This window comes from Battus philenor, unplaced genomic scaffold (genome assembly GCF_028537555.1).
Source record: "Battus philenor isolate CCGP_79_NKW_IND1 unplaced genomic scaffold, ilBatPhil1.0.hap1 SCAF_1, whole genome shotgun sequence".
NCBI classification, from domain to species: Eukaryota; Metazoa; Arthropoda; class Insecta; order Lepidoptera; family Papilionidae; genus Battus; species Battus philenor.
Genome location: NW_027181661.1, coordinates 2,422,563 through 2,445,707, shown reverse-complemented (window position 1 = coordinate 2,445,707; position 23,145 = coordinate 2,422,563). Strand labels below are relative to the sequence as shown.

The following is a 23,145-nucleotide window of genomic DNA, read 5'->3' as shown; positions in this document are numbered from 1 at the left end:
AGGCCGTCAAAAGGCGCTGGATTCAGACCGATTCCAACCGATCACATTGGAGATCTATAGGAGAGGAATTAAAGTTCTGGAGTAGAGGCCACGAATTGGCAAACGCAGTATAAGACTGCCGCTTTTAAGGTAGCCAGAAGACCTTGGAACAGTCGTTGAAAGAGGACGAATACAGGCCGGTCGCACCAGGTGTAGGCCAATATCCAGAAGTGGACATCGTTGATCGAGTGATGTTTTTATAATTTCCACTGGATTAATATATATATATATATATATATATATATTTATATATATATAAAATATATATATATAATAAAATGAACGTTTATTTCAAAATACTTGAAACACCTGCATCGTCCATCGAAACAGAAAAAAACATTGTGTTGAGATTATCTCTCCTAAAATGTATGATTACAAAAGTTTTATACACGTTAAAAATTGTTGAAGATATGTGAGAAAAAAAGACATTTCTTTTGCAATACATTTGTAACGTAGAACCTTTAAAAGCTTGTTCCTAACTGTAAAATCTTTATAGTCAACCAAAACTCAACTAAAAAAGAAACTATAGCAAAGTATTTTCCAATCTTTTTAGTACCATGTGTGTAGCATACAATATTTTTTTATTAAAGCGAAAGAGCTCAATACGTGCAAAGTACACTTTTAACTTGCCTCCTTAGCAATCAAATGCCCTTCTGCGGAGTGTGGGCCCCATGTTGGGAAATACACTCTAATATATAATCATACAGTACCATGAAGCATTATAATAAAAATGTTTATAAATAATGTATTATAATATTGTAAAGCAAACACGTAATTATAATTTGCACGAAACAGAAAACTTATTAATTGTGAGATATAGTTGTCTATTCAGTAAATATGTCAATAAATGTAAATTAAAATATTTATTTGTTTTTATTATTGGACCTTGACAAGTCAATAACTAGACAGTAAGAAGGTTATACAGGCAGCTATTAATTTAAATTCTAATAGAAAAATATATTAATTCAACATATTTCAGATAGATCACTATATATAAGTAAGTATATATATAATATTATTGTAAAAAATAGATGTATTAGCTCAGTAAAAACCGCAAATAAAACAGCTAATTTCCAATACAAACAAGGAGGTAAATTAAATAAAGCCGTCAAAAATTTTACCCCAATAAAAATTAATAATGAAGTGCTATAGTAAATAAGAATAAAAATATTACTGCTAAAATCGCTGCAATAAACGATAGATAAATTATAAACGTTAAAAATATTCTATGAAATAAATATATCGTCATACCTTTTCCGGGAACCACGGAGTGATGAAAGGCAGTTGGAATGTGTTTGTATACGAATGCAGAGTGTCAAATGAATCGGCAGTCACTGCGCCCAACATCGCAATAACATTCCTACTGAACTGGTTGCAAACTGAAACAAAAGATAATGAATTACTTATTTACTTTTTTTTAAAAGTGCCAGTAACATTTCATTGCAAAAAGTATCTATATGGTCATTGGTTAAAAGATGTGAAAGCTTTAAAATGGTAAATCTATGGATCATTTGCTGTGAAATAATGTACCCCTATCTTAAAATCCACAACTATAAATAATTTAAAACGTAATGACAATATTATTATATAAAAAAGCATATTCAAAAGTCGTGTTGAGACTTGCGATCGCAGGTTTGATTCCCAGGTTTCCAGGACACAATCTTATGTATCGATCGCCCGCCCGCCTGTCAAACATATCAATTATAGTATATCCCCCATTGATATCTTTGAGAGAGGCCTATACCTTGCAATAGGTGTCTATAATCTGAATCCACGGCGACGATACCTTATCCAAGATTCAAAATTATCAAAAATTTAAACAACGCAATGATAATATAACTATATCAAAAAGCATATTCAAAAGTTTTATTTCTGCAGACTTTATACTGTATTATATTATTGACCACTTTAATTTAAATATAAAAAATAAATTTATATGATATATTTCATAGTGATTACTTTATATAAAATGATTGGAAAAAGATGTAACTAAAAGGTTAAAAGCTTTTCGATGACAAATGCACTCTACGTACATTATTATTACCGTTAAAAATAGTCATTATTTTAATTGTTATATGATATTACCTTTATAGTGAAACTCGTTATTTTTATTTAATAAAATTATAATGAAATGTCATTATTTTTTCACCAAATATTGCCATAAAACATTATTCACATAAAGGTAAAAACACATGATATTTTTGTACGCAAACATTTTTTGTGTTAAATGGTACGAAATTACACAACTCGAAGACGGTTTGCTTCCACCTAATTGAACACTGTATACAATTTCACCCTTCATAGTTTCGTTTCGGGCAGGGGATTCTTGTCATTGCTTTCAAATAGTTTACAACTTAATCAACTGGTCCCCTTATTTCGTGGACCATAGTCGGAGCTTGGCTTGCCTGCGTCTAATTGCCCCCGTTTCTACAGAGGCCTCGGTGGGTTTTTTATTCTCCCCGTCGCTGTGTGGAACAATCAAATGGCTACTGTACTCTTTTTTACTTCGGATATTCCGAAATTACATTGGTTACATTCAGGTTTATTCTAAATATTTTTGTAATAGAATTTAAGGAAGTCCATCGCTAATGCTATAGATTAAACACTTTTGTAATATCACTTTTAAATAATAAAAACAGCCCAAAAATATAGCCGAACATTCTTAAGATTTGTAAATAAATGTTGCTCAACCTCTTTTCTTACATTTTACACGTTTCTACTCCATGTCTATATGAATTATATAAAACAAGTTGCAAATAATATAGAGTAGAAATTTAAATAAAAACTGGTATTTGGTCTCAAGAAAGAGTTCGTTCAATCTTGTCACTTCACCGTTTTTTTAACATTTTTGTTTTAGCAAAAATATACAATATTCTAACTCAATATTACATCGTAGCGGTAAACCCAAAATACAACATACAAAAACATACATTGCTTTGTTTTTGACTACTAAAACAGTCTTTATTATGAATAAAATATTTGCAGTTACAACATCAAGCTAAACCTCCCTCTTCATAAAAAGTAGTCTCCGAAAATTACGCAATAATCGTTCTATACTTTTAATTAAACGTAGTGAGTCTTACTACATCTTGAATGAGAGATTAAAAGTTTATATCAGCATAAAATTGACTCCAGAACAAACTGGTTTTGCAAAATATGGCGACATGAGAACATGTTTCCATAACTTCCTATTGCAGTTATCTTTGTTGAATTTCTGAGGTCGTTTGATTTTGATTTTGACCCTTTGTTCATTTATAAAAATATGAATGAATTTGAATTTGTTTTTGGCATCAATCAAACTAGAGAATACAATGTCAAAGGAGCATCAAATTTGTTTTTTTAGACTGTTCGGGATATGTCAAGAGTCAATGCTTTCACCTATGCTATGTAATACGAATAGCTTTTGACGACAGCATTTTGTTTACTGTTTTTACAAACACTATCGTTATCATAATTTCAGTCCATAGAAACAACAAGGCATAAGAGACTTCAACAACATTGATAATATCGATTCACTCAGTAACACTAGCCTATCCATGCCATCTCTAGTGTTTCTTATTCGTCACTCAATAAACTTTCGGCTTCAACAGTTTACCGTAAATTTGAGATATTTCAATGTTAAAAAAAATATCTCAAATTTGCGTTATGGTGATTATACTTCAGCAGCATGTGAGTTGTAGCCGCATTGAAACAATAAGCCTCGAGTTTAGTCTGAAGATCAACCGACTGAAAACCGGGATAATTGTGGTAGACCGCAACATATATACCATATGAGATCGTGTCACATTACACGGACTTGAAATCATTGGTCTCAGATGGAAGTAATCAAGGTAAGATGCATAATAGCAATAAGACCGAGAATGAAAAATCATTCAAATTATCAAAACATCGTTTCATAGTCGCTTAGGTCGATAAACCATCCGTTAAAGTAATGTCATAGTAACTTTAGAATCGACCCTAGGATGGGCAGCGAAAACCCCTACCTACCTATTGTTTTCTTTACACTTTAGATGATATGAGAAGTCATAAAAATAATCGTATTAAATTCCACAAACAAAAAGTACCGCGTTTTTTTTAAATATAATTGTTCTTATTTTAAATTTCGACGATATTTTTCAAAGGTATTTATAGTTGCCATAAAAGGCCAGCAAAACGCGTACGATAAACTTTATGAACATGCTATAAAACGGGAGTGTTTAAAGATTTAAAAAATGCCTTTTTTTGTAGTATTCGCTCTCCCGAATTGTTAACGTTAAATTTTGTGAAAATAACCTTCGATTAGCACAATTTATTCACATCATGTTCCATACATTTCTGTAGCGTCAATTGTTACAGGCTTTTTTTGTCCACCAATATAAAATATATATTTTTACGAGTTAAAACGAGACTGAGATATATTTAACAAGTTCTTAGTTGTATCAGAGCTACATTTAATACAGGGTGATTTAAAGTTTGAATAATAAACAACGATTATATAATCTCACTTCGAGTCTCATTGGCAAGCAAGCTCATACAAAGAGGTGTGATCGCGTTTCTCTGTGATATCGATTCAGGAATGAGGAGATCCGTTCACGAACGAAAGAAACAGAGATAGATGAGCGCATTGGTACGTTGAAATGGCAAAGGACAACCTACATAGCGCACAGAACATATATCCGCTGACTCTTAAGATGCTTCAGCCGAGACCAGGGACTGGCTGGCGCAGCTTAGAACGTCCTATAGTATAGATAGAACATAATTTCTTTTCGAAGTTGCAGTAGCGTTAGATATAGCAATCGCCCAAGCTGGAGATCTGCCCTCTCGAGCGCCTTTGAGTTGAAACGCCAAACTAGTATTATTGGCGAGTAACAGACCAAGCCGTAGCACCGGCAGCACCTAGCGATTAATCACTCCTCGGAACGTCAGCTTAAACGATCTAAGAGCTCCGCGACTTTCCAGTCTATTGTAACTTAGTTAATTTGAAAGAGGTTTTAGGTGCGCCCTAACGCGAATTCGCGGAATATAAATACGCCACCTGGGAAGCAGTGTAAGCAAAGTAAAAAATATTTAGACGTTTTTTTTTTTGTTTGCCGTTGATTTCTTATCAGCCAGGGACAGGTGATTTATTTATTGTTTTATTTATTTTATTCATACTCTAAACTAGAGTACACGATAAATTAATAGTAAAATAAAAATAAAATTTAATAAGCCTGTATCGATGGAAAAAATTCTTGCCTTAAGAAAGAAATGTAAAAATAAATTTTAGGAATTTTTGAAAACCGTTACAGAGTTTTGCGGTAAGTAACAAATTTGTTCATTTATTTTCAAAACAATGAGAGCAATATATATTAAAGTGACTATAACAGCGGGGCATGAACCTAATGGTGAGTGGCAACCAATCCAATATGGCATTCCCGTTATAGCAGTTTAAGTGGTTTTACTAGAAAAATAGCTGTCGTTATAGCACTGCTATCAGTTCATGATAGTACTGTTTAGGATATCTCATGCGACTTATTAGATGACGGTTATTATTTATTTAATATATAAAGGGAAGGCATTATGATACTATATATTATGATAATGCGTTATACACATTTATATATTTTATTTATGTACTATTTTTACAAGTTGTGTAAAGCTAAAACGATGGCAATAGCTAAGAAACGAGGTCTGCTTCTCCAATACTACCCGGAGGGACGAAGAAACACTGAGTCACACAGACGTGCTAAATAAACTCCAATTGGTGCAAAAGAAGGGGCAGAACAAGTGGTGGGAGAAATTTCAATTTTAGTTCGCGGTTTTTAGATCTGAATGACCGACGCGAAGCAGTAAGTTTTTGTGGTACAAGGATCACAGCGCCGACATCTAATAGAAATTAGATAGCTTAACAAAACGTCATAGTGTGAAAGTGCCTTATTTTAAAAAATAGAGACTGATGAACAGATGACATTGATAATTTTGATAAAAAGGTAATTAGTTGTCAACTGGAGTATATCTCGAGTACATGTTTATTTAAAAATTAAGACATGTTTACATTATGATTTTACTTTTGCACCACCTGTTATTGATGCATTGTTGATTATGTGCTATTAATTAACTTTTCGTTATTAAGATTTTGTTTTTGATATTTTCTAGCGGATTGTCGAATGTCCATCCACAAGATGACAGACAGAGGATCTTTTTAAGGTAAAAAGAAGGCGACGGATGCAATTATCTACCTGCTGATCCTAGAAGACCTAGGTCTATCTGGGCGTCATTTGATGACGTCATATTTAAAAATGAAAACTTTCTATCCTTCTTTTAACATATGAAGTTGAAGTAGTCATAATACAACACTTTATTAAACAAAAAACCAAATCATAGAAATGTCTCCTAAAAATAATTAAACTTATAAATAGTCGAATAGATACTTCAATATTTTTCATAAATATTCAAGAACTAAATAGGCAGCGACTTAAGCCAGTTTGAAATTTTTGTATAGATTAAAGAATTCATTTTTTTAAGGTCGTACAGATAAAAATACGATCTAGTGCTTATTTAGGCACAACACTGTTAAATTTAGTAGTCTCCTTCTCTTTATCCGTGTATTTTTAGTAATATAATTCAATAAAAATGTTTATAGTTCTCGGGGCAATATGTACATATCGCCATCGGTAAATTGACGGGAAAGGCTTATTTTATAAATAATTATTTAAAAGACAAGATTTCTTGGCAATAATTTTGGTTTGATCATTTTGATTTGATTTAAGCTATATCTGAAAAAGTATTGTTCGTTAGGGAATTTCTTCCTGCTCCACAACTACGACCTCTTGCAGAGCAGAGTAGAGTCAATAATAAAAAATATTAAAAGAAAAAGTTTGACGATTGATAATAGTTCTGTTAAAAGTTTCTGTGTTGAATAAATAAAGTCAAGTGAGATTGAAGACAGAATGATGTTTGTATCATAAGTATATGTGTTCTATACATGTGTATGTATATTTTTGACACGATAACTACCCGTTATTTATACTTTAATTATTTCCATACTATAGCTGCTTGGAAAAAATTGTACCGTGTGATAAAACCGACCAATGTACTTTTTCCTTACTATTATGAAACCATGTATATTTTATACAGTAAAAAATTAAAATAAATAAATTAGTAAATTTTATCTTTATCTTTGTAAATTGCTTTATCAGTAACGTTCATCGGTAATGTCGAAATACGTTTAATTGAATTTTAAAAAAAGAACGGAACCCGATCCAATGTATTATCGATATTAGTTATTCAATTGTGTTTTGTGCGCTACGCCGGGAATATCGAATAAGGATCCATATCATCTTTCCCGTCTCGCACGCATTAGTTCTTTCACTACTTCCAAATATTGTTGAGGGTATTCCTGTTGAAATATGGATGCGGTGATAAAAAAAAGCAAATATCGGCCTTCCCGCCGCAGGGGGCGGAGGGTATGCGAGTCACGTCCGCAGGCATACCGGCCTCCCTCACAGACACTTGACGCCTCTAAACTGTTAATACTTAGCTTGCGTGACTTAATAACCATTCTCTCGACCTCACTTCAGATACCCTTTGTCTGAATTGTGATTGTGTTTTGTTTTAAAAGCTCACTCAATTAAAGTTCAGCTCGGATTTCAGTGTCCTAATTAACATATCGATATTAACAAACCAACATATTTACATTGCTTGATTAACAGTATGTCTTCAAAAAATTTAATGCAATTCTGTTACTGTAATATTTTTAATAATTTGTGCAATACGTAAACTGACCATTAAAAAAACGAACTCAGATTTTTGTGCGTTCTTTTTAGGTCAAAACAAACGTTAGGAATCCTGGTAGCTTTAAGACTGAATATATCGTTATAATAACGATTCGATTGTAGTTTTTAATTTAAATTCGTTATTTTTTCAAATTTGAAATATATAGTATCTGCTTATAGGTCGGTAAAGAAAAAAAATGGACTAAACTTCTTATCTGCGTATACGGATTGGGAAGTGCATGACCACGGCCATGGCACATGGCTGACCATGCGCTGACCACTCATGACCATGAGCGCTGACGCTAGCAGTTTCATTAGTGGTAGTAATTTTAACTTAAGAAGTTCATCCGAGAACCCTATATTACTATATGGGTTACCCATTGAGCCAAGTTCCGGCGGTATATCTATTAGTAATGTTAAATGTATTTAGAGTTAAAAGAAATCAAAATAAAGTCTGTATGGACCCCATTGTCATATTACTACACGGAACAGTCGTCACGTTAACTTCAGTGTCATTGTTTTAACCTGGTGAAATAAATGCATGTCGAGGTTTATGAAGAAACACTCATGATTTGTTTTGCGAAGAGGGATTTTGCATTTTTTTATAATTTAACAAGTACAGATGACCTTGTTAATGTCGTTAAAATACCAGAACTATTTAAAGTCTCATGGAAAGGTCTATACCTAGTAGCGAATGTTTAAGTGGATGGCTAAAATAATGATAATGATGATTAAATTTAATTTAACCCTGAAAAGAAAAAGACGCAGTAGTCGACTTAATGTTATACTAAACAATGGTCAAAAAGATCGAGTTAATGTCCCAAATGAATCGCTACCAATTGTCTCTCAGTGTTCTCTAACTGCGTCTCTTTCTCAAAGTGACTCTTAACTAATGGAATAGTTTTTGTTTGCCCATGAAGAGTACAGAATACTTAGAGGCCCTTTCCTTTAAGCCTCAGCGATAAATGTTACTTCGACATATTAAGTAACTTTGAGTTACTAGACCAGTTTAGTTGGATCTCTCAATTAGTTTCTTAAACATCGAACACTTTCTTAAGTTGTATGTCGTCTTGATCGTCCTACGATCTATATTTTCGACGTAAAAACATATTTGCGTAGAATTTAAAACAAATGTAATGAATAGTTTACATTTGTAATTATTACTTCGAAATATTTTCATATTTTGGTTGCATATTTTCTGTTTACTTCAATAGATTGATAGTAATAATAATAAATATAAAATGAACATACCTTATTAAATCTGCCTCTTAAAACTCAATTAATGAAAGTTTTCACTCCGGAAAATACCTAGCTTCATGGCGACAGCATACCGAAAGCAGGTGAGGCACCCTACATACTTTTATATATATATATATATAAATATATAAAAGTATGTAGGGTTTGGTCTAAATGAAAAGTGATAAAGAAAATCGATTAAGTATTATAACTAATTTTAATAAAGAGAAAATTTTAATACGTTTTACACAATGGCGGCGTCGTTGTGAGGAAGAGAGGGAGAGAAAGAGAGAGAGAGAGAGAGAGAGAGATAGAGAGAGAGAGATAGAGAGAGAGAGAGAGAGCTATACTTCTGCATTCATCTAATTCTTTCACACAAACGTCGTTTAGAAATCATTTTACACTCCGTTTACCAATTATAACATTTAGTAAAATTTTTTATCTTACAAAAATATTAAGAAAATTAAGCTGGTAAAAAGATGTTTCTAAGAACGTTTTTGATTTTATATTATGTCCTATAAACAAGTGTTTAGACAATTACAAATCTCCAACAACCGAAAAAAAACAACGCTTATTTAATTAGTTCCAAATACTATTATTAAAAATAAGCTAGGACAAAAACTGTTAATAGCAGGCATAGTTTGTCGTTTCACCCGATAATTTGTAACACGAGATGCTAAGTCGCTTTCCGTGTTAAAATATACAGCAGAACAAGAAGTTATTGCTATTTTTTTTATTAACTCTAATTAGTATCGCTAGTGTTTTTTTTTTACAATATTTATCTTTCGCTTTAACTAAACGCAGACAGTTGGGAGAGGGTTGCCGCTATTTGATACGGATCTTTCTTCTCCCAGCTACAAGGCACGACAGCGTTTTATAATTTTTTTTACACAATTTTCATTCAAGGGTAAATACAGCTAAAATTTATACATTAAAGTTATTACTATAAGGTGTGTTTCGTCTCAATTCGACAATTCGTAACTCGGATTTTTTTTTGCTAAGTCTCTTTCCATAACAAGCCAACACATGTGGCTTAATAAACGTATTAACACTCACGCATGAAATAATAATTAGCAATACCGTACCCCTAAATCCAACATTAACATTTTAAATTAATTATAATAACAAAAACCGATGCGGTCGAAATAAATGAACCGGTTGAGATTTCAACGTATTTATAAACGAATGCAATGAAATCGTGAAAATCATCGTTGTTATGAATTCATTGAATTTTACATATCTATTAAAAATTTAAAAACGAATATGCGTTTATTAGTTTAATTAATTAATTAAATACTCTTTAATGTACACGTTGCATCAGAAATAATATTTAGAATTATCTTAATAAAAAAATAGTACAATATACAATATATTATATAGGTCTTATAACATAAGGCATTTTGTCACAAATAATCATAGTGTGGAAATAGCAGATGTATTTGTGTCATATATATATATATATATATATATATAAACTGCCGATTTATAATTCATTATTGACAATTTTTAACAAATATTTGTGCAACAAACCTCTATACAGAGTTGTATATTACCTAGGAACTTGATATGATCTATAAGTTCTTATATAACTTATACTCGGCGAAAGAAACATTCTTTAAACCTTATTGTGATGACATAATAAGGTTCAGAGATTTGTTATCTATGAAGATATCGTAATGAATTACATAAGTAGGCGTTTAAAATACAAGTAGATTGAATTTAAATTGAAAAATGCCATTATAGAGAAGTTATATTTGATTCTAGTTTTGTTCACTATATATATCCTATGTGGATAGTACTATAAATAAACGAATGAACAAGAGTCGATATAGTAATGTATGAAATATTTGACTCGGGAAGTTCCGTCGAAAAGACTCAGTAAAAGAGTACAAAGCGAAAACGGCTTTTAGAATCCGCTTTCAAAAGAACTCACATAACCGCACCTTTGGGGGCATTATATCGATTTCAGATTACACGAACGTTAAAAGTGCAGTCATGGATTATAGGTGACGGGAGAAGACGGCGGTTTCGTCTACGTATAACGTATATATATTATTATATATTACTTTCTAATGCTCGCATGGTTATTGTAATGAAATTTTAGACGTGAATTTTTTTTTATTTCAATTCTCCTTGTCAATTTACTTTATTATATATAATTGTTGTGTTGTAAACGTGAATGTAATTTGTTAGACATATAAATGCTAGTTCATCATGATAAATTCAACCATAGGCCTTTTAATAAGGTTTTTCATAAGGCTCCAGTGGCTATCTGTTCTGAACTCTATATAGCCTAACTACAACTTTTGAATCTGCTAGACTATATCCCCATTCCTGATTCGATCTCAAAAAGAAATCTCCATAGCTCGTTATACGTTAACCATCTGCCGGTTCCTTGAGAAATTTCCTGAGAAACTCCGGATCTCTTTAAAGTCAGAGTGGGCTGGTGCTTACTGAGTCAGTGTACTTCATCTTCGATTCGGTCGCTTTCCAGCAGGCGAGTTGGTGGTCAAACGCTGACTAGTGTTCGACAAAAAATTTATTCACCGATGTGTACATTAATTGTAGACATAGAGGGGAACTGATCTTTTAATATTGACTTAAATAGTGGGAAATGACCAGGTAATCTTTTACAGGGGAACCATTTGACATTTGTCTCGCCTGATCTGAAGCGATGACGAGGTCTATAATGATACATGCTTGCTAAGAAGAAACCTATTCGCTCTTATCTTGAAGACTCCTGAGTTATAATTGTACAAAAAAGACTGAAGTAAAATAAATAATAACTATAAGTAAACAACTGTGATAACATACCTAGTAAATTAGATTTGTAAAACAAAATAAGAGGATGAAAGAAAGAAGAGTAGAGTAAAAGGGCATAAAAGAAAAGAAATATAACATGATAGAGAGAAAAGAATAAAAGATAATAAGATGAATGACAGATGATTATGGAAATAAAAAACTTTGTGAAAAAATATTTGTAAAAAAAGGTCCCTGTCCTAAAAATCAGATAGGGGTACGAGAGGCCCCCAATAGCGGGGGTCATTAAAAAAAAAAAAAAAAAGTTATAATTGTTTATAAATAATAACGCCGATTGTTCCACTCTTTGGCTACGGCACCATAAAAGTATTAACAAAACGCTTAGTATTTCAACCGTGTACGGATGTCGTGAATCAGTGCGTATTGTTGTCAGATGGAAGAAAGACGATGGAGGAATTATTCGATATAATTCCGCTACACACTCTCCAAAATTAACTGTTTACTTTTCGTCGATCTTCTAAGCTTTGAAACTACCAAAGCATCGCTACCAAACTGCTTCTTGGCTCGTTTTTGTGTGTAGTCCAAAACTTCGATCTGATACTTCGCTGATCCATCCCACAGATTTCTACGTTATTTAAAGTTACATTTAGTAAAGTTACTCGCCTTATAAGTAAAATAGATAAGTGAATGTTAAGTTCTGTGTTAAATAAGATAAACTGGGTCGAGTGTAAAGGATAACGTCTTAATGCAAATGTTGCATAGCCCTGGTCATCTTTTACGCTTTCGGCGTACGACGAACAATAAAGCTCCTGTAGCAGACCACGATGATAATATCAGAATATTGTGATAATTTTCATGCAAATTATTAATTTACTCTTATTTGTGTTACTTTGACATTGTATCGTTATATGTTTATAGGTATAAAGGCTTTAAAGGGGTGGATGTATATCTCATATGCTGTCAAAAATACTATATTGTACACCCTATTCAAAAATCAATGGTTTAAATAATAATAAATAGCGTAATGATAAAATAAAATTAATTATTGCATCCCATCTGTCCCTCAAGACACACTGATAAAAATTATTGGTTTGCCGCATTCCAATATAAAAAATCTTAAATATTTAATAATGACCGTTTTATACAGAATGACTGGAAACATGTATAGCTTAACAAATGACGCATAAAATCATAGGAAATTGCGTGGATATCGTGATGAATTTTATACACAAAACTATACATAATTCATTTAATTTACACAATGACAATCGAATTCAGGTGCAAGGCTGGCCTTCCTTATAGCCCTAACGATATCAAACAGTATGCCTTAAAAACAGATATCTAGATACACCTCTTTAAAACTTTTACAATTATATAATCGTATATATTATTTGTTCGAAAGATTTATTAATACTAAATATTATATGATAAAAATTAATATAATAAAACGATGCAGTGGTGGCCAAGCGGTAGGGGACTTGCTATCATAGGTGGCGGGTTTGATTCCTGGGATACCAGTCTTATGTAACTCGCAATTTGCGCATTAATTATTTAAAATTGCCACTGCTAATATATAAGTTTCCAGAGGTTGGGCGCAACGATCTATACGTATCATAATACCACACTAGCACCAACTCCTTTGACAAGCGTGACAATTATGGTGCATATATTTTTGGGGTCGGCCTATCACAATTGAAACGTCGAAAATATTGATGACGTCTGGTGTAGAACAGAACTTATGAAGTAAAAATTTTAAGTAAATTAGTATTTCAGACATTATGCCGCAGGTAATATTAATAATCAAGAAAACATCTTGTTCACCTTGTCAGATAAATTCTCAAGTTTAAAAGGTCCAAAGTATTCTGATAATATATAAATATATAACAGAATGAAATAAAGAAAGAAAACTCATCAATTACCTATATTATATTTATTGAAAACAGTGTGGGTGGTAGACATACGTCAAGCCGCCTGTTCTTATATATATGTCTTGTCATTTTGGCGGTAGCTAGTGTTAAACATATATGTATATTATTTTATATTGTTACAATGTAGTGCAGGATTAATTTTACTATACGACTTGACCACGTGTTAAATTAGCGGCGACTTGGGTCACAGGTGGTCATAAAGCATACACCTGGAAGCCTGCGGTGCTGGACAACATTAGAGACGATTAATACCATTTACGTTATTGTATAAAACGAATCTCGGTGCAGCGGAGTAGTTTCGTGAATCGTATTCAATTATAGCTCTTATTTATTTAGCATTAAAGTATCATTTAAAAAATACACATTTAATTTTTTTTTAAATATGTTTAAATTGGTATTATTTTCCAAATATGTGCTTTTTATTGTCATCGAAATGAATTAACTATAGAAATAAAGATAGGCCCGGTTTAGATTAGAAAGAAAATGAGCATTTTCATTTGGTCATTTTAATGGTATAATATGTATATATATATATATATATATATATATATATATATATATATATATATATATATATATATATATATATATATTAAAGAGAGAGATAAGATGTGCAATTTTACCAAATAGGTTCACCTTTTTTAAGTTTTATAATGCTTTGTTAAAGGGTCTTATGAGGTTAAAGTGGAATTTCTAACACCTCGGAATAAATAATGTTACGGCTCCGACCTAGGCCTCTGAGGTTACAGTAAAGTTCACTTTAAAGAGAATCATTTCTACAATTTATTTAACAATAAAACATTTCTAAACCAGATGTAGGTATAGATGTTTCAAACAGTGTTTGAGGATGATAAAAAATATTAACGACAACGTCGTTTTGTGTATGGGAAGTTGAAAAAAGTAATTTTTATTCAACTATGTACTACGTATAAGTCAACACGTGCAATTTCACAGATCCTTGTTGAAATTCAGTAGTGGAAGGTATTTGAACGGAGCAGCGACTGTCCATGCAAATTACACTAAGCGCAAAGTATCAGGCAGGTAGACGGTTGGTGCATTCACGAAGCAGGTATGCCTTATTATACAGAAACTTGAGATCGAAAATTACATTTGAATCTCGTATTTACTTGCTGTTCGCGAATTTGTCTTGAAGATTTCGGAGTTCTATCTAAATCCCATCTTGTGATACGATTATATAACTTATTTTTATTACGTTTAGATGTATTGCCTCAGTAGTCAAACATTCGCGCAATTAAAACTTTGTCCATTAGAATAATCTATTTATTTATCTTCTCATTTTTAAAAGCAACAATTTTCTGTATAAATAATATTTAAAACATTACAAATTTGGTGTATTACAATACAAAAATACACAAATTTTCTAAACAATATTTTAAAAGGTGTAATAAAAATCTCTTTCTTTCTGATCGAATTCAAACTACAGCTTTCATATTATAATGTTAATAAATTTCGATGACAGAAGAAGCATATATATATAAAAAGGTTGTGTTTTGGTATTTATAGCAGAAGATGTATGTATGTATAATAAAATTACACAATCAATTTTAGATCTGCTACTGGAGAGATCTAAAACCAATATTAAAAAAATATATTATTGAAATATTACTGTATATAACTGAATACTATACTGATGTTAAAACGTGGTATTAAACGTTGTCGATGCTCACTCATGAAGCTAATTATTGTCAAGCAATCTTTATAAAACTATATTTGTAAAGAGCAACTGTTGAGTTTCTCTGGTCTTCCGAGCCTGTGGTAGCTTCCTTTAGGGATAACAATGCCGAAATTTTATGTTGATTGATAATTCAAAAGTGACTGTAATAGCCGATTGGAATAAAGATTTTTTTTTATTTTGATATGAATCTCTAAAAAATAAATGCTTTATTTTCTTCTAATCAAAATTAGACCCAATCTCTCATTTTATAACTCGACAATATCGCTAGCATAACAGAAGCAATCAACTTGAAGATACATATGTCACGTTGAAGATATGTATAGTAGTTGTGTAATTCGCATTGTTTGCCGCATGCGCAATTATCAGCGGGCTGGCGGGTGGTGCACTTTGTTGCACGACTACCACTGCATGTGCGGAAGTGGTTAAATATTAGTCCTTTTCTTACTTAGGATGGACTTCCCCAAAATAACGCCTGATTCCATTAAATATATATGTCACACACCACATCATAAACGACTGATCTATTGAATATAAAACATACAGTTTATAATTTTTGGAATCGCAAAAAAATAACCTTTCTTCTGTAACCAAATGCAATCGTAAGCTTCCGTTTTCAAATCTAGTCAATGTCGACAACCAAAGTAGTATAGTATACAGAAGGGTATGTTTTAAGAAAGTAGCGGCCATTTTGAGTTTTTAGCAGTTAAAAATTTTTTCTAAGGAAGCATTCATACAAAAATAAAAATATCTTTATTAAAGAAGATATTGATTTACACGCATTTTTAAATGGTCGATTATTTTACCATTATAAGTAGTAACCTTCCACCGGTTCGGAATGATAATCTGGTGAAAAGAGCCAGCTAGAAACTCAACTACTGTTCTTTTTTTTAAAAAAAAATAACAATGATTGATCCAATAAAATACTTTTAAAATGTTTTACATTTATCCCACAATACGTTTTCGCTATTCAGTTGTATTTTTAAGTCTGTGAAATTTTCGGACAATTTTTTTTTTAGTTTTTCGATCATGCTAATATATTTTCGTATAAAAATGCATTACATTAATATATTTCTCTAAAATAAACGCGGGCGAATTCAAATGTCCGTTTGTACTAGTATGCTATTTCTAAATTTGAATTTAGACATCTTCTTGTACGCTGCCTCATTTTTATTGTTTAAAAATTTTAGAATTATTTTTATACAAATTTATGGTAAATGTTGATATAAGTTCAATTTTATTTAAAATAAGAATATTCGCTTAATCGTAGTCGTTCACATATCAGTCGTTCATTATCATTATATCAATCGTAGGATGTCGACTGCTTGGTATATGCCTACTCAATAAATTTCATATAAAACCGGCTGGTAGTCCGCTTGCGTCTAATATTATCCCACGACATAAACTAAGTTATTAGTCTACCTTAAGGGCTCCAAGAACACCTTGTAGGTCCGTGGCCATTATTATACTGTACAACCATCGAATTATGATTACTTACTAAAGTTTTTAATTGTGTGCATATAAATATATAATTGTAACACAATCTTAACCTCTCAAGGTTACCCAATGGAGAGAGCTAAGCACGTAGTTTTTCTGCTAGATCGAATCCGGAATGAAATCTTTAAGAAAAACTCAAGGTCGCCGATGTAGCTCAAAGAATTGCTCGTTTAAAGTAGAGATGGGTGCAAGCAGTGACCATGGAGGATGTGTAAGGATGTGTCTATCAGCTAAAAAGTGGAAGAAAATAATTATTTCAAATTTTCAAGAATAAGTGCTGTAAGCCATACGACTACTTATGTACTACTAAATTTATTATTTACACTCAATTACAAAGTGAAAACATCAGTTTCGAAATATTTAAAATTGTCTTTACGATTGAAACCGCATTGTGTAAGTTCCATGACGAAGCATAAATAACACTGACACGAGTGTATACTTCAGTTTAATGTCTGAACTAAAAAGAAGCATCATAGCGATATTATACTTTATGCCAGTGTAAATAAGAGTGATAAATGAGTAAACCGTTTATGTAAGTTAGGATAATCTTTATTTATTTCGTATAAAGATATCTGACATCATCTCTGCCGATAGACGTCCACTATAAGCTATATATATGCCTTTCTCAAAAATTACCGGATTGACCCCAACGTATATATATATATATATATTTATATCTATTAAGGTAAACGGTAGATTGCTGCTAACTGTAGGTAATTAGAATTACTTTATAGCAATTACCAATCTTCAGCTCCGGATGGAAAGATACTTGTAAAGTGTATATGAACACTGAGAAAATAATAAAAAGTAAAACAAAAAAATACGTGAGTGTGTGAGAAAGTGTTTATGAATTAATATTTCCATGTGTGTGTAGCAAAATAAAATGCTTCTCATGTCAGTATATGTGATGGGTATTATTTATTTAATGCGAACCCTTTTAATGGTCTATATCAGTGATTCCCAAAGTGGTCTATATCGACCCCTAGGGGTCTATGACAACCAGCAAGGGGTCTACGTCAGCGAAAAAAAATTTTTGGTCCATGAAATCAAATTGGGGGTCCACAGACTGGACATCATTAGCCGAGGAGATTTAAGATTAACCCTTACAAAATTGACGTCAGATGTTGATAATTTATTATTAAAGCATCAGATTCATCCTTGATCATCGTCCTACTTAAAATATTGACTTATTGCTTATGTTATTTTATTTATAGTTTATTTTATGTTTATTTAAGGTTACATATAGTTTACACAAGATACAAAATTTAATTTTTAGTAGTTTTAATTTAAATTCAATTAATAAACGTATAAATTAACATGTGTTTTTACTTTAAATTTTTAACACTCACTACAGCTAGAAATTTACAGGAAATCAATATCAGGTAAGTAGGGGGTCTACCCAACACGGAAAAACATGGCAAGGGGTCTACGACACAAAAAAGTTTGGGGAACTCTGGTCTATATGGTTTAAAAATAATAGTTTATAGTATCAAAGTTTCAAACATGTCAATGTATAGCTCATTTGTTGACAATTGACGTTTGGTACACCTTATCTAAAATTAATGGTTTCAGATATAATAAGAAACGTAAGAATAACATTGTAAAAAAGCGTTTCAGATTAATACATATTAAAATAAGTATTGTTTACAATCTGTTGCTTCAAAGAAAGAAAAAGAAAAAAAAATAAAGTGATCACTTTATAAAGGCTGATTAGAAATTGGCGTAGTAGCTTTGAAACTTATTGCTGACATAACATAAATGCATTCAATTCTTTAAAGATTTTGAACTTTTAATTTTTTTAATGATTTATCGAAGGTACTCTGTTGTACCGAGATTCATTTTATACAGATTTTCAGGTGCATGATTTATGACCGTAAATTTGATATGTGACCACATATAATAATACATCATGAGTTAAAACTAATCATACACTACTTTATAACAATCTAAAGGAATATATATCAACGTTTTGTAAAATATGTCATGAAATATATCAACAATATGTGTTATCTATAGCTATAAGAAATTCGAAATCAACTCGTAACTTGATTCAAAAGCTCTATTTTTTTATCGATGAATACCGCGTACACTAGCAAAATAAATGTATACATATATACACAAATGACGTTTATATATAATATATGATATAATACCTCTTTAGATACTCGGTACATATATTATGACGATATTAACATTTCTCATTTAATAAAAAGGATATATTTATAGTGTGTACATATCAAATACATATTTTGAAATCAAAATATTATTCGTCAGCTAATATAAAAAAAACCACATTATTGGCTTTATTTCAGGTGCACGGTTAATATTAACAAGCAATAATATTAACCCATTAATAACAACGTGTTTGCTGTGAAATATCACATTTTAACAACAACAAAAATATGGAATATTCAATTAACGGGAAAAACAAATTTAAAACCGCAACCGTTGAAAAAACTTTATAGGTAATGTAGTTTATTTTTATGAATAACACAATTCTGACTATATAATTTTTAATTTTGATTAAAGATCGAAGAAGATACTGTTATAGATAAATTATGAAGGAAATGTAAAGGGATAGCGCAATCTTTCATTGAGCAGTAGTAGCTTAGCGGTAGAGGACTTAGATTTGCGATCTTAGGTCGCAGATTCGATTCCCGTAATATAATATTATGTAACTCACACTATCTGCATTAATTTTACAAGATTGCCAATCACAACCAAGTTTTCAGAGGATGAACAGCTGCGACTTTTGCGTACTTCACCACACTGTGATTGTCAACCTCAAGCGTGACAATTATGGTATATAAGTAAGAAAAGGACCAAAATTTAGCCACTTCCGCACATGCAGTGGTAGTCGTGCAACAAAGTGCACCGCCCGCCAGCCCGCTGATAAATGCGTATGCGGCTAACAATGCGAATCACATAACCGCCACCGCCAAATTACTCAACACGTGTTTCACCCCTCCACGGGGCATCTTCAGGAGTTATGTTACACTGATTAGTGCCAAACACAGAGTCTAGGCTGAAGTGGCTAAATATTGGTCCTTTTCTTACTTAGGATGGACTTCCGCAAGGTAACGCCAGATTCCATTAAATTATGATATATCATCCCATAGATATCTATGCGGTAGGCCTTTCGGTTGAAGTAGATGTCTATGAGCTGAAGCAACGATGTCAACCAATTTTCCTATTTGTACCATATAGTAAATTTAAAGATTTAAGGTAAAAACAGGCGTGTTAGGATATAATCAAATAAATAATTTCATGTACTTAAAGTATTATTTCAATGAAAATACAGGGTGATTGATGTAATAATTTTAATGAGCAGAATGTATAGCTCATTCGTCAGGAAAAATTAAATATAATTTTAAAAAAATTACAACTATTTCTAATTGCCCTGTACGATTTTTTCACTGTCATATTTGTTTCCTTAATTTTTTAATTGCAAAGTGGCAGGTCAATAACTTCTTTAAGTATAATATCTACAGGGCCAGATAGTAAATATTAATTAATTTAAACATGTATTAATTCAAATTTTGTAAGCCTTTTCATTCATTAAATAATTGACAGCAAATGAGTTATATCCTATTAAACTCACTATAAGTGAAACTTAACAATTTAAAAAGAAAATTTAATTGTGGAGTAATCATTGTTCATTATTAAGACATTAAATCAATAAAGTGTACACTTTGAAATACTGTTTTTTTCTTTTTTATTGGACTTCTGCCAAATACTTTTGACAGTTCCAATCCGTAGCGGCAAATAGTTTATAAATAAAAAAGTTTGAGTTTTAACAATCTTCGGCTTTATTTTTCTGTTTAAATTGTACAGGTTTTATATAATTTAACTTGCTTGTTTTATGAGTGACTTAGTTATCCTTATTTCGTTCCATTAGGGCACTTATAAGATCGGGGTAATATTTGGAACTCTCATGTTATTTTAGTCAAAAAAACTTTATTACATGAGGTCGTTACAATCGTCTATATTCGTCGGCTAAACATTAAATTAATTAAAGTGCCGCCTATCGACAAGAAGTAACAAGGGGTTTTAAAATATTTAAAATTAGAGCAATCCCTTTCTAAACATCTTTATTCTGAACGTACTCTTAAATTAAGTATTATGTCTTTTTAAAATTGACGGATACTGATTTATTCTCTTTACAAACACTATACATTACTTTAAAATATTCTAGGTGCAAAATTACATAAATTAATTAAAAAAAAACACATAGTGGAACGCTAGAGACATCTGTCACTTGTTAATCAAAAATAGCGCGTGACGATAGTTTGTTACCATAAGTCTCAGTTATATTTATTATCTGTGGACCACCTGGTATATTAAGCCGGATTAAGAACTCCAGGTACAGTTACTTTGTTAACTGATTCCACAACGGATTCGCTGTGATTAGACCTCCTTACGTTTGGAACTTTCTTCGAGTAATCTTTAGTTTCAAACTTTCCATCCGATGTTACGTGTGACAGTCAGTACATATAATATAAATTCTAGTATATCATTGAAAAATAGTCGGATTATAGTTTTACTTACATTATATATGATATGATTAAAAATTAATAACCGAATAGATTGTTATAGTATGTGTGGAAGTGTTAAAACATTTGAAAACAGCAACAGATATATAGTCAATAGCTTTTAAAAGTAAAAGTTCACATTTATCAGCCTTATTATCATTATATCAGTCGATAGACGCTCACGTATGGGATGCAATTAAGAAAGTGCTATTGAAAAGACACACACGAGATCTTTGAGTAAAGATATCTTGACGTTTCTCCTCCCTCTGCGTCCCACTACTCGCATTTGCTCGCACAGCGTGAATCTAGATAGCGGATAATTCCGCTAATTTTCTCTGTGGATTTTTTTTAATCTAACCACAGAGTATATAAAACACCATTTTATCTGACAACATTTGACATCAATTAAAAAAAATAATACTTCCACACATGCGATGTTTTGTTTTAGGTAATCACTTCAGTAACAAAATTTTATATCACACGAAATAGAAAAGTTATTTTTATAAATAACCTTTGTTTTCTTTTTGAAAATATATAAACAACGACATATAATTTATAGTAAGCGGAATCACATTATTTATTAAATTCTGCGATACATTGTTGGACAACAATTTATAAAATTCAAAAGGCATATTGTATCAAATTTACGGAAAAGGTTTTATTATTTCGATAAGCGAATATTTAAATGACAAAAATCCTTGGAAATGAATCCGCTTGATTATTTTAATTCCAATAAGGCTTAATATGTTAATATATAAATCTGTATTATTAATCATTTAAACATAAGTTTTTGTGGAATTTATTTCTGTTTCTTCTCCACAACTATAACACTTTGCAAAGCAGAGTAGATTAAATAAATAAATAATAAATTGAAGATCAATAATATTTCTGTAAAAAAATCGGATAAATGAATTATACCTTTAAATATGACTTTTATTTAGTGTTTTTAAAGTTTTTATAAGAGTGCGTCTGGTCGATAACTTTTAATTAAACAAAGTCATCATTTTTCATCACCATTATCAACATTACGTCGTTCGATAGATTCGGCCTCCGCCGAAAAACACCACGACCGATCTTGCACCCAACGACTACCAGTTGGCAGTATTGAATGCACACAATTAACTACCAATCGTATGTATATTGCTTTAAAATCTCCAATAACATTATCAAAAAAGCTATAACATGTGATACATTTTGTTAAGATCAAGCGAGTATTCAATACAGACTTGAAGTACTAATGTGTGAATGTATGGTAAGTTAATACACTACTGCAAGATTTGACGTAGTCGGTAAGCTCTATTTAACGTAGTTGCTGTTTGCTTGTTTGAATCCTGAAGGATTCATTATTTGCTTTGAATGGTTTGCCGAATTTGCGATCTATATATCTTCGACACAGGATTCACTAACTAGGCTTTGATTGGCATTGCGTTCACTGATCTATTTGCTAAAGTACATCGAGAACCGTTATTGATATCAGGTGTTGTAAACATTTTCGAATATATCTATATCGTTCAAATGAACTTAAGACTTATTTTTAGTTACAGAAGAAAATATTCTAGCGTAATATGACATCTCATGCACGTGAGATCCTTAATCACCATCAGAGGTCATCCCAAGTACTTTTGGAGAAGAATAATGATCTCTTGCAAGCAAAGGCTTGTCTCAAGGATAAAATGGTCTACTTCAGCACCCTAGCAATACGAGAGAGTAAATAAAGAGAGGCTATG

The 23,145-nt window shown here is 31.5% G+C and overlaps 1 protein-coding gene across 1 annotated transcript in view; it reads right to left on the bottom strand.

The window, feature by feature from the left end:
* Nucleotides 1-23,145, bottom strand: part of LOC137924362 (glutamate receptor 1-like) — a 188,992-nt gene that overhangs the window by 105,008 nt on the left and 60,839 nt on the right. Inside the window, exon 3 of the mRNA XM_068767794.1 lies at nt 1,291-1,418. Coding sequence (XP_068623895.1) covers nt 1,291-1,418 — 128 coding nt within the window. The remainder of the gene's footprint in view (nt 1-1,290; nt 1,419-23,145) is intronic.